The 13914-nt window shown below is 42.1% G+C and overlaps 1 protein-coding gene across 3 annotated transcripts in view; it reads right to left on the reverse strand.

The window, feature by feature from the left end:
• Nucleotides 1-10736: 10736 nt before the first annotated feature.
• The window catches only part of LOC111866492, a 122607-nt gene continuing 119429 nt past the window's right edge, over nt 10737-13914 (reverse strand). For 2 of the 3 annotated variants that reach the window (XM_023855486.2, XM_023855485.2), the window contains exon 6: nt 10737-12171. In XM_023855486.2, coding sequence (XP_023711254.1) covers nt 11522-12171 — 650 coding nt within the window. In that variant the 3' untranslated portion in view covers nt 10737-11521. The remainder of the gene's footprint in view (nt 12172-13914) is intronic. The other variant, XM_023855487.2, reaches the window with a different exon arrangement.

Consider the following 13914-nt stretch of genomic DNA (forward strand, 5'->3'; position numbering starts at 1 on the left):
ATTACTGCGCTATGCGTTCATTTCTGAACCTTTTGTTTACTTGCTCTGGTAGCTACTGGAATCGAACCTGGGATTTTTGGATCTGTAGCCAGGAACTGTGACCACTAGACCACAGAGGTTAAAGATTAACGCAACATTGTCCTGTACTTAAATACTTAAGCACGACGACATGAAGACTAAAGGTGGAGTGGAACTTCACCTTTCTTGACCTCGACACTAGATGGAGGTGCGTGGTCAGCTTCACGCTCCGGAACCCATTGTATGTGAGGCTGGGTGGGCTCCAGAACCGGTATGGATGCTGTGAAGTAGAGCTTAATCTCTTGCCACTACCGAGAATCAAACCTAGGCCAGTCTAGTCCGTAGCCCCTCAATATACCGACTGACTTATCCCAGTTCTCTGGGAATAGTAAAAGAGCTGCACCTGCTCATGCTGGTTTGCTCACGGATTTCTTCTTGTCTTCTAGCCTGAAGATGGAGGCGATATGTTCCTCCGAAACGTCGGTTAACATAATTTATACACGGCGCCACATCCCAGAAGATGGTTTTCTTCATAGTCACCGCCGTGAAAACCTCAAATCTTACATACGAGTTAATAACCGTTTTATTTCACGAATTATATTATTCTCCTTCGCAAAATTTCCATCACTGCCAGGATAAATCTGGCAACAAAAGTATCGAATGCCAATCATTCGGTTTCCCTTGCCAATTCTAATTCCACCGACTGTTCCACAGTCATCATCATCTATCATCCGGGGCTGGTACAATAGGCCAATTAGTGGCCGATGTACAAGGTGGACTCAGTCTCACCCCAAGAAAATTTAAAAAGTACTAAGAAACCGTCCTTGGCCGCGCCATAGCTCAAGGGGTTAGTCGCTGGCTTCCCACCTCGGCGGCCCGGGTTCGATCCCGGGTCTGGTCAAGTGGCATTTGTGGTAGACAAAGTGGCGATGGGGCAGGTTTTCTCCGAGTACTTCGGTTTCCCATGCCAATCTTCATTCCACCAATTGCTCCACAATCACCCTCACCTATCATCTTGGGCTGGTACAATAGGCCAGAAGTGGCCGCAGTACAAGGGACTTAGTCCCACCCCACTAGCAATAAAGAAACCGTCCTTCCTTTGGTGGGTTTAAGGAAAACGTACTTTATGATACTGTAAACCATTTGTTCCCACTAAGTGCTCAAGAGTAAGAAAACAGTTGTATTTATCTTCACTAGGATACTACGATGATTCAACAGGAACGTACATGCGAGAAACAAGCACTGATGGAAATTGCTTCCACCTCATATTCTAACACGAAAGCTTGGCGTGCAGGATGAATGGAGTTTGTATTCATGCAGTCTGTTGTTTGCTGTAGCGTAGTGTTTAAAGTCTACGTAGGAGTAATTTAACAGCACATCCAGACTATAGGGCGCACCTCAAGTTGGTCACACTGGGATCCATGGCGCTTAGGACTGTAACCAGTTCGCTTTGCGATAAAAGCAAAGATAGAGACGCCCTTGTGAATGGGAAATGGTGGTACAGCTCCATCATTCTTGACTTTGACACTAGATGGAGATGATTAGCCTCAGGCTCTGTCCGCTTTAAGTCCGGAGAAAGAGCCATCGGTGCGGCATTAGATAAGATGTTTGGTGACCATCAGAAATGGCCTGGACGCAGTTGAGGGGAGAATATTCCCTCTATTATGAATCGAACCCTGGACATTCAGCCCGTCGCTATTCTCCTGTTAATGTCTGTCTCCGACGCTGAACTACTCCGCTACTCAAAGGTGAGAGTGTTCTGTTTTTAGCACATAGAAATCAATGCACATTTTCCAGACCGATTACTCGATCGATTATTCGTTGAAATAGTATCGAAAATCGCGGTCGTGTGATTTTTGTTTGAATGTCCAGGATTAAAATTTCTGCCTGAAGACAAACGGGTTTCATGATTTTATCTTAGTACTTTCAGCCAAATGTGAGATATTTGAAATCAAGCCACGACCGCTTCATTCTACACAGTTTGCAGTTTATTATTACTGATTGCCCTAAGATTCGATGCTACACTCGTATAGTTTTGAGTTCACACAGCGACGTTAAATAAATCACAAACAAATAACCGATTAACACATACAGTATATCCTTACTTACCAAGTTAGAGGTATGTACACGTATACTTTTTCATCTAACATTTACGATTGTGAATATTCATCTAATCTATCTTTGATCAACGATACACCCACTTCACAAATTATATCAGGTGTATAGGCTGAATTCCGGTCTAGAAATCCGAGATTAACGGCCGTGAGGATCCATTGCGCTGATCATGCGACACCCTCTATCCTCAAAAGTTGGCACTAACTTCGCCGACAAGCAGCGGTCGCTCGGTCGGTATAGTTCGCTTTGTGGACTAAATGCCAGGAAGGTATAGGCTAAATTGCGTCCACTGTCAATGCAAATATAGCAATGTATGATGAATAGGCAAGGATACGTAAGGATGTAACCGTGACTTGTTTCAGAACACTAGTGCAGCGTTCATCTTAAGAGAGTGAGTTAATCTCTGGGGTGGTTTTTGCCGTCTTTGTGGTCTAGTGGTCAGAGTTCCTGGCTATAGACCCAGAGGCCCGGTCCCGGGTTCGATTCCCGGCTCTACCAGATTTTATGACAAGTAGTGGGTCTGAAACGGGGTTCACGCAGCCTCGTGAGGCTAACTGAGGAGCTACTACAATGGAAAAGTAGCGGCTCCAGTCTACAAAACCAAAATTGACGGCCGTGGGGATTCGTTGCTCTGACCACGCGACAGCCTCTATCCGCTTAAAGTTGACACTAACTTCGCCAACAAGCGGCGGTCGCTCGGTCGGTATAGTTCACTTGCGGACTAAAGCCACGCAGTTTGTTTCTTGGGGGGCGTATTACCCATCTCACAACAGGAACTGGATGCCTCGCGAATAAAACATAGAAGGTTACCGCTATGTAAAGCTGTTCGTTGCATTTCATTTAGCTTTTATTTTCCCAGTGGGTCCCTTTTCAACTGAAACCCTCGTCAACGACTACTAGTATTGTGTGTTATATGTGCACTAAATTTCATCCCATTTCATTATTCAAAATATGCGATACTTTTAACCGTTCAAGCAACCTTTTGATCGCTTTTGATGTCGCTGTATTTGAAACAGAGTTCGAATGAAACAAAGCGGGTTTGACGAGAATTTACATATCCAGTGTTAGCAAACACATTGTTTATTTACCAGAGCTTTCTTTCGCTTCCAGTATTACGGCGTGGAATAAGAGACACCTGAAGAGACGAGGCAATGTAGTCAGCCCCAAGCCACTTACAGACGCTCTTTCTGTCGAATAGCGCTACTGCTGTTGACTTTATCTCTTAAACTGTCTTTATGTTCAAGGAAATTTAAACTAACATTGAAGTTCAGGAGACCGTAACATACTTAACAGCAATCCTTCAATTAATCTGTCTGTCAGCACTTAATTTATCTTCCAAATTCCTTTTCTTCCTCACCATGAACGTTTATTATAGTGTGACAGATGGGGCCGTTTCTAGGAGACGAATACGTAAACATGTTCCAACCAATGAGCATTCAACAATAGAAGGGCATCCAGCGCTAGATAACAGACTGATAAAAAATGTCACAGCAACGAATGTGCAAAAATAGAGCATCCATTGCTAAGCAATGCAGGGCTGGACAAGCCTAACAACAATACATGATATGCGTTGCTAAGTACGATGCGTTTTCTATGGTTGGTCTGTGCCAAGCCTATATAGGGGGCAGTGAATGTTGTTCGAGAAAATTTGACAGGAAAACGTCGATACGGGAGAAGACGAGGGAGGAGATCAGATCAGTGATCAGAGAGAGAAGCAAGAGGAGAACCAAGAGAAGCCTACGTGTGGCTACCATCTATTAAAGTTTCTGTGTTTTTATGGTAACTGTATCATCACCTAGTAGATTTACATTATTAACATGAACCAGCAGCTGTTCTCAGCTACTCAGACCTCAATGAGGTCTCAGTGCTACTGAAAAGTGATTTGAACGCTGGAACAAAAAAATGAATGAAGATAAAAGTCAGGCCATCTATTTTTTTCAAAGACTTAGGCCCCTAAGTTTTTTTTTAATTTGATTAGTGGGGGGTGGAGTCCAACTGGGTCCACTCGGCACGGCGGCCACTGATTGGCCTATTTTAGCCTGTCCCGGGTATATAATGGAGAATTTGGTGGAATGAAGATTGGCAGGGGAAACCGAAGTACTCGGAGAAAACCTGCCCCAGCGACACTTTGTCCCCCACAAATCCCACTTGACCAGACCCGGGATCGAACTCGGGCCGCCGCAGTGGGAAGCCAGAGACTAACCGCTCGGGCTATGTCGAGGCCTAGACCCCTAAGGTTCATCTTACATTGAATGGACGGAATATCCCCTGTGCATATCATGTAAGATATCTCGGTGTAATTTCCGAAAAGAGGATTACATGGAGACTGCACATAGAAATGAGCAAAAAAGAGGCCTTTAGAACATTTATCAGAATCTACCCCTTATTCAAAGGTCAGTGTTTAAGCGCCAATATTATACTAACGTTCCCTACGATACTGATCACATAAGCTATGACTTACGCTCGTCCCGCCTGGGAATTAGCGGCAGGCATCTACCTCTTAAAATTACAGCGCCTGCAAAATAATCTTTTGCGCACCAATGGAAATTTTCCAATTTGTACATCGGCCCATGATTTGCACACAGCTTTCTGCTTCCCTTTTGTATATGATTTTTTTCCTTGACACTACAGCCCCAGTGGGCCTAGGCCTACCTCCATGAACTTCTCCGTTCACTTCGGTTTTTCTAGATCTTACACATCCGATAGGACTCCTTGGGCGGGTGATCAGCTCTTCGCAAGGCGTTTTTCTGTGTACACAAACACAGAAAAACGCACACATACAAACTAAACATCCATGCCCTGAGTGGGATTCGAACCCAAGATACCGGTTTCCAAGCGAGCGAAGACAGTTTTGTATATGATTATACAATGAAATTGTTCAGGCAACAATGATAAGTCATTCAAAATCATGAGAATGAACATGGTTGCAGTGTAGGACAAGGTGAAGGCAGACATAAGAAAGATAAGCGGTTTAAACTTGGCTGTGGTCAAGCTTACGACCTTTGAAATGACTAAGCTGCCGTTGTAGCATAAGATACGTAAGAGAGGCGTGATCTCTGCAAAGTCTGTACTGATATGGAATTTTTGTGTAGTGCGAGAGGAAGATTTTTCAGTATCATGCTCCTCGTATATGTGCTAAATATACACTTGACGAAAGTCCAAGCATATCCATAAGACACAAAACTCATCTTCTCGTCAAACAGGATGTTACATAAGGATTAGTACCGCAAGGGTTCAAAGGGGGAAAAAATCTTTGGTCGTGGGTCTCAAGGGGCCTGACAGCAAGACGAACTGATTAGCGGTAAATCGCCAGCCATAAAATAACTAACTCTGAATCTGGCTCTGACTCTGAATGAAGCAGCCAAACGAAATGGAAAACAGTGTCTGGGGGTACAACTGGGTTACCCTGTTCCTGGGGGATATAAATACGGAGACCTGATACTCCAGGTTTGGGGAGTGTTCGAAACTAAAACAGCAAAACATGGTCATGAGCCCACTGGACTCGGATTCCAGAATGATTGCAACAGCTCAGGGAAACCTTATAATCCATATAGCAATTATTAACACAGAGGTTCAATTTATAAACATCCGACAAGGTATAATAATAATAGTTAATTGGATAATGAATGTAGAAGTACAGTGAAGGCCAATTAATCCGAAAAACGTATGGATAAAATTGGTGGGTACAATTATTTATTTATATACGAGTACATTGTGTTGACAGAACCTCCACAATTCCACGAGTTAGTTTAACATTCATTCATCATCAGTAATCTGTCAGACGACAGGTCCACAGTCTCTTCCAAAACAGTTTCTCCACTTAATGCGAACTTCTGTTTTTGGAAAGAGACTATCCAGGAAAGGTGATAATGTGGTAGTTTTTCCATTTGCTTTCCACATCGCAGTACAGCAGCCCTTCAAACCACTCTGGTCACGCCTGTTGCTATACGAACTTGAACCATCTAGAGCATCATTTGCTCTGTGCTTCAAGTCGCTGCTGATGACGCTGCTTCCGGCATCAGTTTTTGGTTTTTGGTGTCTCTCTTCGTCTGATGCCTACCATTTGACCTGTCCAGCATTGGAGGTCCTACCAGTAGCTACGCTACCGCTGGTATAGCTCTCAGGATCGTTGGCATACTCAAACCCCCTCACATTACTTTGTATATGCTGGATACAGAAATGTTTGATTACGTCATTTCTCTTTTGTCGTATACAATTTCCTTCTTCGTGGCACGTAAGGTTTAGATACTCGTATTAGTTGAATGAAACAAGAAACTAAGATTGGTTTTTGTTTCTTGTGTTTATATGTGTGACCTCCTCCATGGTCTAGTGGTCAGAGTTCCTGACTACAGATCAAGAGGTCCGGGTAGGAATCCCGGCGCTACCAGATTTTCTGAGAAGTAGTGGTTCTGGAACGGGGTCCACTCAGCCTCGTGAGGATAACTGAGAAGCTATTTCAAGGAAATAGGGGCTCCGTTTAGAAAACCAAAATTAATGGCCGTGGGGATTCGTTGCGCTGACCACGCGACACTCTCTATCCGTTAAAGTTGGCACTAACTTCGCCGACAAACGGCGGTCGCTAGGTCGGTATATTTCGTTTGCGGACTGAAACCACGGAGTCTGTTTTGTTTTGTTTTGTTTTGCTCATACGTGTTAGAGTTAGATTTAACTATACAAATATATCGAGGTTCCAAGACAATGTTATATGGAAATTGAATTAAATCCGAACAAAAGATAAAGGATTAAGGAACTGAGCTCTAAATTGAGTAACAGAAAATTAGGAACATGGGAATTGAACCGATGTATACATGAATACTCATTTTGTACACGTTTAAACCAATGGGCTTGATGCATACAATTCATTTTTCGTGAATGAAATAAGTCTGAGGTAGGAACCAACGTTTGTCCCAGTCTAGTATCAAATAACAACGTAAGTTTCCTGCTTCCTGTATTAGCAGCCATCCTCAACTTTCGCTCGAAAGCAAGCATCCTCACTAATTCAGTCTGCCCCTTTTATATTCTGCTTAATTAGAAATTTAAGCAGAACGGAGATTTCTCCTAAATGAAAATTTAATGATGCAATTTCGCACCTCCTGTGGGCTAAGATAAGTATTGAAATGCATATATATATGTTACAATTAATGATGAATATATTAACATTTTCAACTTTTAAATTCAGTTTTTTTTTTCAAAATGTAAACATGTCCATGAAATTTTCCTTTTAATTTCCTCATTCAGTATTTGCGTCCTTATACGAATTATGTTAAAATATGCTGCTTGATAATAAATAAATGTCTTTGCTTTCGTGAATTAAATCTTGAAAATAATTAAACATATTAATATTCTATAATTGGCACTTATCACTGATTCCAATCAATCCTACCTTCGAATTGGCGAGGCTTTACTCATGAACCCTCACTTCATTCCATTAACTAAGATACTATTTCCGCTTTTTACGACGGTCAGTTTATTTACAAGTATGGCTGAAGCAGTTAGGCACAATTTACTCCATTCCATAAACAAGTTTTCTACGTCTGCTTCCGGTTCATGTTTTTTTAGGGATATTGGTATTCGTACTGCGATCGAGAAACTTCCACTTTCCTTGCACACAAATGTTTTAAAATTACGAGTGTGCCTTCACATCTGCTCTGTACTTGTTAAATATTCCTACAAGAATGGAAGGCGAAAAATAATATTTACTTGTTTGTACGGTCTTAGTTGCCATTAAAAAAGTAGGTCTTGAACATAGAATACCTGTACATATACGTTTAGCAAATGATCAGGGGGCAGGCGGTAGCGTAGTTGGTTGAGGCACTATGCTACAAACCGGAAGGTCGCGGGATCGAATCCCGATGAGGTGGATTTTTTTCAATTTACCTAATCCTTCCAGCCGCACTATGGTCTTAGGGTCGACTCAGCCTCTAACAGAAATGAGTGCTAGAAATATTCCCGGGGATAAAGGGCGGCCGGTGCGTAAGGCTGACAAACTCACCCCTATCTGTGAGCCGACTCTCTAGAAAATGTGGGAGCCTCAGCGTCTCACAACTCTATGGGCCTCCACGGCCTGTTACAGGGATACATTTACTTTACTTTACTTTACTTTACTTTACTTTTAGCAAATGATTAAGAAATAGAAATGCGACAAATCTCACTCGTGGAATACAACAGAAAAAACATTAAAACCTGATGAAGGAAAGTACTTTCTTCTTCATTTCTCAGTCTCCTTTGCGATGTATGCCCGAGTTTTCTAGTCCACCAAGCACCTATTGTCAGATTTCCTATTATACACTCTTTCAGAAGGTGAGATTGTTAGCCACAAGTCTAACTCTAACTCTACAGGAACATGGACCATGTTTCGTCTTATCTGTATTGTTTAGCTTAGTACTAAACGGCAATATATAAAAAATGTCTTTTGTGACTGACTGTATAAATGTAAACAAAATGTAACGCCACTTTAATTTTATTTATATCTTGTACAGCTAGTCTTAACAGACACCAAAAATAAACTCCGTGGTTTTAGTCCGTAAGAGAACTATACCGACCGAGAGACCGCCGCTTGTCGGCGAAGTTAGTGATAAATTTTGTGGATAGAGGGTGTCACGTAGTAACCGCAACTGATCCCCACGGCCGTTAATCTCGGTTTTCTAGACCGGAGCCGCTACATCGTTTAAATAGCTCCTCAATTATTCTCACGAGGCTGATTGAACCCCGTTCCAGACCCACTACTTCTCAGAAAATCTGGTAGCGCAGGGAATCGAACCCGGACCTCTGGATCTGTAGCCAGGAACTCTGACCACTAGACTATAGAGGCGGTCAATACAAATCATATATAATACAAGACTTAACAAAATTGGTAACTGCCTTAACTCATAAGCAGCACTGCCCAATAACATGTAACGCCTATACATATCCTCTTCAAGGGACCTGATGTCATTTTGTTAAGATTTTAACATATATTTATAAAAATTAATGATATTGACAGCAAGGAGGCAGGAAAACGCTGTCGGTATAGCGACTAGCTAAGGAGTTGGACGGCCGGGTGTCGGAGTTCGAACCTCGGTAAGGGCAAGTTCTTTCTCTTCTTCGCGTCCTCCATACGCGTACATGGGCCCACACAGCCTCCTATCCAATAGTTATCGGGGGCTCCTTCCCCGGGGGTAAAGCGACCGGGGCTTCAACCTGACCAGTCACCTCAAACTTAGTGCCGAGGCCAAGAATATTCGTATGTGGACTTATGCATCGGTTCCCCGTAAGCTTTCATGTCGTTGTGCTTAGTTAAGCGCAGTCAGCTTTACTTCGGGGTTATTGGCTTAGTTTATTCTACTGGATATTCAATGCGAATATCGGTAGAGAAACGGTAAATTTTGGCTGAAGATATTCCAGGTTGTCAGACAACTGAAGATCCTCTCTGACTGTTAAATAAGAACAGGAGGAACACAAATACAACACACCCACAAACAAACTTCGGAGTTGGTCTGAGAATTTTATAACAATATCCGTTACACCAAACATAACTCCAGAAGACACATTGTTTACTTTACCTTGTTGTATTAGGGTTAATTGTGAACAAAAGCAAAGAATGTATACAGACGTATCAAAACTTCTTTTGGGGGGGGGGTGTTAAGCAAATTATACTGATGACGGCTGATGAACATTAAAAAGAATTTATTGTTATTCAATCATGTACAATAAATACATTATTCTTTTTAACTATATTGTAACAAATTAATTGATGTCAAAACGCAAATCTGTTTAGCATGTGACCCACAGTGAAAGACTTCTGGATGAATACATCCTGTGACAAATGAACTGTCATTTTCCTCACACGCCATGGAAATATAACAGCCATTTGGGGATGTTGCGAATGTGCAAATACTCTTAATATAGGAAACAAGCCTTGCCATACACTTCATAGCGAGATGAGCAGTCAATTAGGAGATATCTCCATACTTGTTCTTAAGACCAGAAATATCAGAGAGACCCATACGACAAAAAACATGACAGTACCGGATATATCGACGCTCTTGCTGTATCGACTTACTCTCTTCCTCATGGAGCTGAGCCCTTCTGGAGGAGCCGCCAATTCTGCAGCTACTCAAGAATTTCCCAGTAATTTATGGAACCCGAAGGTTCATTACTGTGTTCACAAGAGCCGTCCACTGGTCCCTATCCTGAGCCAGATCTACCCAATCCATCCCATTCCATCCTATCTCTCTAAGATCCATTTTAATATTGTCCACCCACCTACGCCTTGGTCTTCCCTGTGGTCTCTTTCCTTCTGGCTTTCCCACAAATATCCTATACGCATTCCTCGACTCCCCTATTCGTGCTACATGACCTGCCCACCTCATCCTCCTTGACTTGATCATTCTAATTATACTTGGAGAAGAGTACAAGTTATGAAGCTCCTCGTTATGCAGTTTTTTTTTCAAATTCCTGTAACTACATCTCTCTTTGATCCAAATAGTCTCCTCAACACCGTGTTCTCAAACACCCTCAGTCTATGTTCCTCCCTTAATGTTAGAGACCAAGTTTCACCCCATACAGAACCACAGGCAAAATTATAGTTTTTATATTCTAATTTTTATGTTTTTCGACAACAGACGAGAAGACAAAAGGTTCTGGACTGAATGGTAGCAAGCATTACCCGACTTGCTGTATCAACGCATACGTAAATTTCGTTTATCATGCATATTACTTTTCAGAGTTCATAACATTTCGACAATGAACAATCTCATACTTAAAATCCTTTTAGAACTTAATATTCACTTCGAGTTTCCTGGGTAGAGCACCGTTTTGATATATAGAAATTAACGATGTTTCGAAGCAAAATCTCCCTCCTCTTATGGAGTCAAAGAATTAAATGTTTATATTTCTGTCAGATTGCTAACCCTGGTGTGTCTTTACTGAATACAGACATGCGTGAACGCTTCAAGTCTCATTTAGTGATACCAACTTTTTTGTTTTTACATAATTTATGGATTAATATTTTTCAGAATGCACTTAACCACCCTAATTCTTTTATCACGTCATTTCGACCCCAGGCCTGCTCGATGTCAGTCGGCATCGCGCGGAAAATATTCAAAATGGAGGTTAACAACACGCCTGACAGACAAAATCAATTTCTGCAACTAGGAAAGTTAAGTGAAGATCTCTGCTTCAGGGGCAAAGGCGTTTCTACATTCCATTTACTGCAATACGGTGATGCAGTCACTACATCCCAAATGCTCAGTCCCTCAAGCATTCAGCCAAGCTAAACTTCGACAGAATACATTTGCATATTTCGTGGAACACAGCAAAATAACCACGATTTGTACAACAGTCTCTTATATGGAAGTGTGGAGACTTACATCACCAGTCCCCAAAGCAGTTTCTTGTTTCCAGTCAGTTAAACGACTTCAATTATTTCATCTTCTGGTGGCCGATTTCTTATTCTGCGTATATTCGCAGGACTGGGATTACCAGGTACACACAGTTCTATTGGAGATTCCAAGGCGTCCCTAGACTGCACCCACATGTTTATACATTGCGTTACCTTTTTGTCAAAATAAGCTCTTACGTGCTTCCTCAGGTTTGAGGACCCCGTAAGCAGTAAGAGGGGAAGGATGCATGAGATAGAAAAGATCTCGATCCACACAAGGAAGAAGTCCAGTTTTCCTTCTCGGCACATATGTTCTATATTATCAGCATCAAGTTCCAGTTTAGAGGGTTCACTGGAGCTCAGCTTCGATGAGCAAATGATGACAGCGAGAACGGAAGGGAGGCGTCCCAGGAAGGGAAGAACGCAGCTGAAGAACAGGAGCACTTGACCACGCCGTCCGGTTGGAATAACTCTGGATGGAAAGGGATATTCATCCTCTTCGTGGCAGGAGTGTTTCTGCAGAAGAATGAGGACGTGGCTGAACACCGTGGCCAGTAGAGGCACCAAGTAATAGAGCGTCAGGGAAACACTGATGTAGCCCTTCACATACCGCGACCCTGGATCCAGGATGCACAGCCCGCTTTCTGCAACGTCACCAAATACAAATATCCCATAATCTGAAACATATAAATATTATTTATCTAATGTATAATGGATAGTCTCTTTCCAAAAACAGAGATACCATGTATGCGACCACAAGACGAGGAAAAAGACGTAAGAAGATGCTGGATGACCTTGGGGACAGAAGAGGATATTTTTATTTGAAGGAGAAAGCTCTAGATCGCATTATTCCGTATTCCGTATTGAAGGGGTGGGTTTCCCCATGCACTTAGACCGGAGAAGCTAGATCGCATTAAGTGGAGGAACTGTTTTGGAAGAGATTGTGGACCTGTCGTATGATAGATTACTGATCAAAAAAAATATGCGGGGTGCACGCGGTAGCGTAGTTGGTTGAGGCCTTATGCTACAAGCCGGAAGGTCGCGGGTTCAAGTCTCGATTAGGTCATTGGATTTTTTTAAATTGGCCTAATCCTTCCAGCCGCACTATGGCCCTGGGGTCGACTCAGTCTCTAACAGAAATGAGTACCAGGGTATTCTTGGGGATCAAGGGCTGCCGGCTCGTAAGGCTGACAACTTTGCTGCCATCTGTGAGCCGTTATCTAGAAAATGTGGGAACCTCAACATCTCACAACTCTACGGGCCTCCACGGCCTATTGCAGGGATACCTTTACCCTTTTACTTTAATGTACATAGGGTAATTGTCTATGTTTCATGATTCTCACTGCTGACTCGAAAGAGGAGGCACAAGAAATTATGTAATGCTGTCTGTAAGGCTTCTGTATCCACGTTCTTGGTTTTTGTTTCTAGAAATCTTTGCTGGTGGAGCCTATAATCAGTTGAAACATCTCCATAAATTAAGAAAAGGCATGTCAGTTTCCGTAATAAGGAAGACTGTGGACATCAGCTGATAAGTTGAGGCGGAGTCTGATGTAAAAACATTTCCTTGTGTTCATGTGATGATGAGATGTTGCGGTATACTTGGACATGGAAACTTTTTATGGTGAGCTTGAAGCACGTAAATTTAATTACCTTAACACCGTATGTGATACAAACAGTATGCTGATGTATGGACATGTGGTTAACTAATTCCAAGGAAAACAAACTCCTTGGTTTCAGTCCGCATGCGAACTATACCGACCGAGCGACCGCCGCTTGTCGGCGAAGTTAGTGCCAAATTTAGCGGAGAGAGGGTATCGCGTGGTCAGCCCAACGAATCCTCACGGCCATTAATTTAGATTTTCTAGACCGGAGCTGCTATTTCCTTAAAATACCTCCTCAATTATCCTCACGAGACTGAGTGGACCCCGTTCCAGATACACTGCTTCTCAGAAAATCTGACAGCGCCAGGAATCGAACCCGGACCTCTGGATCTGCATAAGGACTCTGCTTCAATAAAAATAGGATACACTTACAGAACACTTATTTTGGGACATTCTTATTCTTCACCAACATCAAATTTTGAAACTGGGCTGGATTCGAAATTTTGAACAGATATACGAACACAGAAATGTATCTGCTCATATTATTTTATTTATCTATTTATTTATTTATTTAATTCTTGAAAATTTGGCCGGCACATTTAAAATTCCAGGCTTCTAAGAGTACACATAGCCTAAATACCAAAAACAATTGTAAGATTTAAACAAAATATAATAATAACTTTAATATTTTTGTTGCCTCAAATCCTATATGAAAACATCGTCTATTCCGAGCACCATAATCTCGATTAGTGAAACTGAACGTTACAACGTGATGGAAGAAATATGTCACAATTCTTAATCCGTTACTGTCATGTATCA

The sequence above is a fragment of the Cryptotermes secundus genome, unplaced genomic scaffold (genome assembly GCF_002891405.2).
Source record: "Cryptotermes secundus unplaced genomic scaffold, Csec_1.0 scaffold375, whole genome shotgun sequence".
NCBI lineage: Eukaryota > Metazoa > Arthropoda > Insecta > Blattodea > Kalotermitidae > Cryptotermes > Cryptotermes secundus.